At 42.0% G+C, this 3,647-nt stretch overlaps 1 protein-coding gene across 1 annotated transcript; it reads right to left on the bottom strand.

Annotated features, from left to right (window-relative positions):
- Nucleotides 1-1,357: 1,357 nt before the first annotated feature.
- On the bottom strand, nucleotides 1,358-2,998 carry SARC_13374 (hypothetical protein; the record flags this gene model as incomplete). Its single annotated transcript, XM_014292495.1, has 2 exons — nucleotides 1,358-1,900; nucleotides 2,758-2,998. Coding segments are annotated over 2 exons (276 nt in total), but the record flags the coding sequence as incomplete, so codon positions are not given.
- Between the last annotated feature and the right edge of the window lie 649 nt (nucleotides 2,999-3,647).

Below are 3,647 nucleotides of genomic sequence, written 5' to 3'. Positions count from 1 at the left end.
TAGATCCGGGTGCTGTGTGCGCGAACCCACATGGTCAGCGCCGAGAGTGTTGCGATAGACAGGCAGACAGCAAATACTGGATATTAGCACCCCACAATATTAGACACGCACGGAAACACCGGCACCCGTGACTGCGTATTGGAGTGTAGCACTATGGCGTACCAAATATCATCGCCTTCCACACGCTGTACGCGAAGTATAAATGTGCAGCCTTGGGTGTGAGGTGTTTCCGAACTTTAGATAGTAACTCCTCTACCGTGAGCGCAGAGGTAAACGTTCAGCATAAAGTAACAAGCCGGTACCCTAGTCTTTGATTTTATCGTTTATTCAGACATGGCGAGTAAGCGTAGTGTGTAAGGCTTTCGATGGCTTGTTTCAACATAAATACGAGTCTGGTACGAACAATCCTTATACATCATAGACTGTGTATATGTATTGTGATAACACGCGTGTCCTTTTGATGGCATGTTCAACAGATGTGTGAGTATGGTATGAACAATCCTTGTATAGGTCATAGCCTATGTTTTATTTAAGTTATATATATATATATATATATATATATTGTAATAGCACGTGTCCTTCAATTACATGTTTCAACATAAATTTGAGTCTGGTGCGAACAACCCTTGTATAGATCATAGTCGGTCTTTTTTAATGTATATGTATTGCGATAACTCATGCATCCTTCGATGGCATGTTTCAACACAAAGTGCGCGTCTACTACTAATTTTGGTATAGATCATGGCCCGTCGTATTTGACGTATTAGTATTTGTATCGCAGCCACACGTGTCTTTCGATGACTTGTCCAACCTCAAGTTGAAACTGCTTCAGACCATAGCCTAAGATTTCCTATCTAATGTGTTGAAACTGCAAACACACTCTGTGGGAGAATTCGATACGCGATATTATACTTTGTTATCAATCAATGTACATGGTATTAAATTGAATAGTTTGTTCGTGTGATACCATACGCCGGTATATATCACATCTCATGTACAATATCACGGATTCGTATGGCGATAAACACGTTTGCTTCCCGGTTAAAGGGTTCGTTAAGCGACAATGCATATTGGTATGGACCTAAGCCTATGGTATACGTCTGTCATAGAGCTCGTAACTCGTAACGGTTAAGAGATGTCATATTTGTCGTCTACACCCACGTCAAACACGCCTGACCCAAATGAGACAATAGAAAGGCCTTCAATGCAGGCTCATGCTGATATAGCGTAGCGGAATGCGGAGATTCGACTGTGCGAGCATCTGGTCTAGTGTGTCATTGCGGAGATTCGACTGTGCGAGCATCTGGTCTAGTGTGTCATAACCAAACCTGGTACTGCAAATGCCATAACTGAAGCTGAGGGTGATTGTTAAATCGAAATTTATTGATTTGAGAAAAGAACGCACGAGCATCGAGCATCCGGTTTTGTGTCAGGGTAAGGTAGAACCACACGGCAAGAGTGTAGCCTTTATCCACCGAACCTTCATAGTGAAATCCTCAGCAGCAGCAAAGCACAAGTGTCAGCGCAATCACCACACAGGCTCGTACAAGAGCAATGAGTGGCGAAGGACTATCAAAAAGCCTTTAGCTCCGAAGAAGTATCGTAAACCGGTAGTCTAATACCGTACTTCCGTATATGCGTATGAACTATTCTATACACCGCAATTATACTATATGTTAAGAGTTTTAAGCCTGCTCATTAGGAGCGCCTACACTTATCCTTCTTCGTCCCGATCACACCTCGTCTGACCACTACAGCACTAGCAGTGGACTGACCGAGCGTGCTTTCATATTAGTTCGCAAACGGTTCGAGGAAATACAGGTGCGGCACCCTACTGTGAAAATACGTATGAGCCGGCATTAACCTCATCCGCCGGCTGGCGGTGCCTTGTGCGTTTTGCCTGCAATGAGAAAAATAGTCAGTTCTCAGTCGATATAACCACGGACAGCGTGGCACTGAACTCATCGTTTCCGAAACGATCAGGGGTTTCAGAAGAATAAAAAAGTACCAGTTTGAAACTGATACATATCTATACGGCAATAACCTGAAACAAATATATAAAATGTTCTGCCCTATCTAAAATGAACACATAGTGGTAGTATAAAAGGTACTTATACGCATGTCAAAAAACGTTCTGAATATACCACGACGTCCAGAGCTCAAAATACATAGAAGCATGTACGTAAACTAAGCCCAGTTGTCACTCCTACACAGTCATAAGCGATGCACGCGCTAAAGCCTTCTCAGATGCAATACAAAAAGAAGCCAGCCTATACGTCTATAACTCAAAATGCCGTTGAGCACAAGGACTACGAAAGTGACGGAACACGTGCGTGGCAATACCTACACATCGTACTTCTCAGGAAATCAGAAAAATACAAACTAATACATTTTAATCTCAATCTGCAAACTAAAATCGGAACAGGACATATCTTGAACGCCGTGTTCATTCACGTTGTGCATTAAAATATATGGGTTTTCAAAACAAAAAAACACTAACTTTACGGTATGCGTGTGCAGAATTAACTTGAACGTTATGCACTTTTTCATAGCATTATATATAGATGCAGAGTACAATGAATATACAAATATATACGGTACATCAATTAAACAGCAATACGTGCATGGCAATACCTGAGTATCGTATATTTTTACAATGTGCTGAATATATGGATGCACAGTCCAATGAATACACGCACGTATACTATGCTATACATCAACTATACATGAATACGCGTTATATGTGCATATAGGTACCTTGAACGCCGTGTATATTCGCATTGCGCATGCCTGGTCCGCCCTTTCCGTTGCCGCCATTGCCGCCCCAACCGCCCCCTCTGTGCGACGAAGGTCGGTCAGGCCCAGTTGACCCAATTATACCAGAAAGAGGTGCAAGGAACGTCTGAAAGAGTTGCGATAAGAAGTTCAAGATACCCCAAAATAGAGCTGTCCAGAACTTTGATTCGGTCACGCTATACTTCAAGGCCTGAGGGCCTATGTGGGAAAATGGGAAAGAATCAGAGGTTAAACTCCGGTGCAAGAATGATACAAGCCCCTACAAACCGCAATAAACATATCGTTGCGGGTAAACTACCAGTCAATAGTACCTATGCATCAGTGAGCGATCGAACGCTGGTTCAATAGTAAGACACAGTCAACGATTGTAGGAGAACAGGTGACTATGGAGACACAGCCAGAATAAAATGGGTGACAGATAAGCTGAATGCGGCATAGGATTATATCGGACATGCATCTCGAATATCCGTGAGCAGAATTATAGTTGCCAAGCATATTCGAAAAGGGTGATTGCAGCTTCGATTGTCAGTAGGGATATAAGTGCGGGATGTATACCTCGATACATGGTATAATCGAAAGCAAATAGATAGGAACTTCAGTTGCGACAAATGTAAAAAATACGTTTGAATAAAACTATTGAGAACATTTGTACACAGACACCAATAGCAACAACATGATAGATTTAGCCAGCCGTAAACTCTAATTCACTTAACGAATCGTTTCAATCGTTTCAGGTGCGGAGATATTTGGAGAAAAATTACTTTGTGAGAAAATACTGAGCACTTTTAACCTTCCTGCAGAACCATGACATCAGTACGAATACATGTAACTATATAAGCAAATATAAATAA

This window comes from Sphaeroforma arctica, assembly GCF_001186125.1.
Source record: "Sphaeroforma arctica JP610 unplaced genomic scaffold supercont1.3207, whole genome shotgun sequence".
NCBI classification, from domain to species: Eukaryota; class Ichthyosporea; order Ichthyophonida; genus Sphaeroforma; species Sphaeroforma arctica.
The sequence above is the reverse complement of the archived record's forward strand: the minus strand, read 5'-3'. Positions and strand labels throughout refer to the sequence as shown.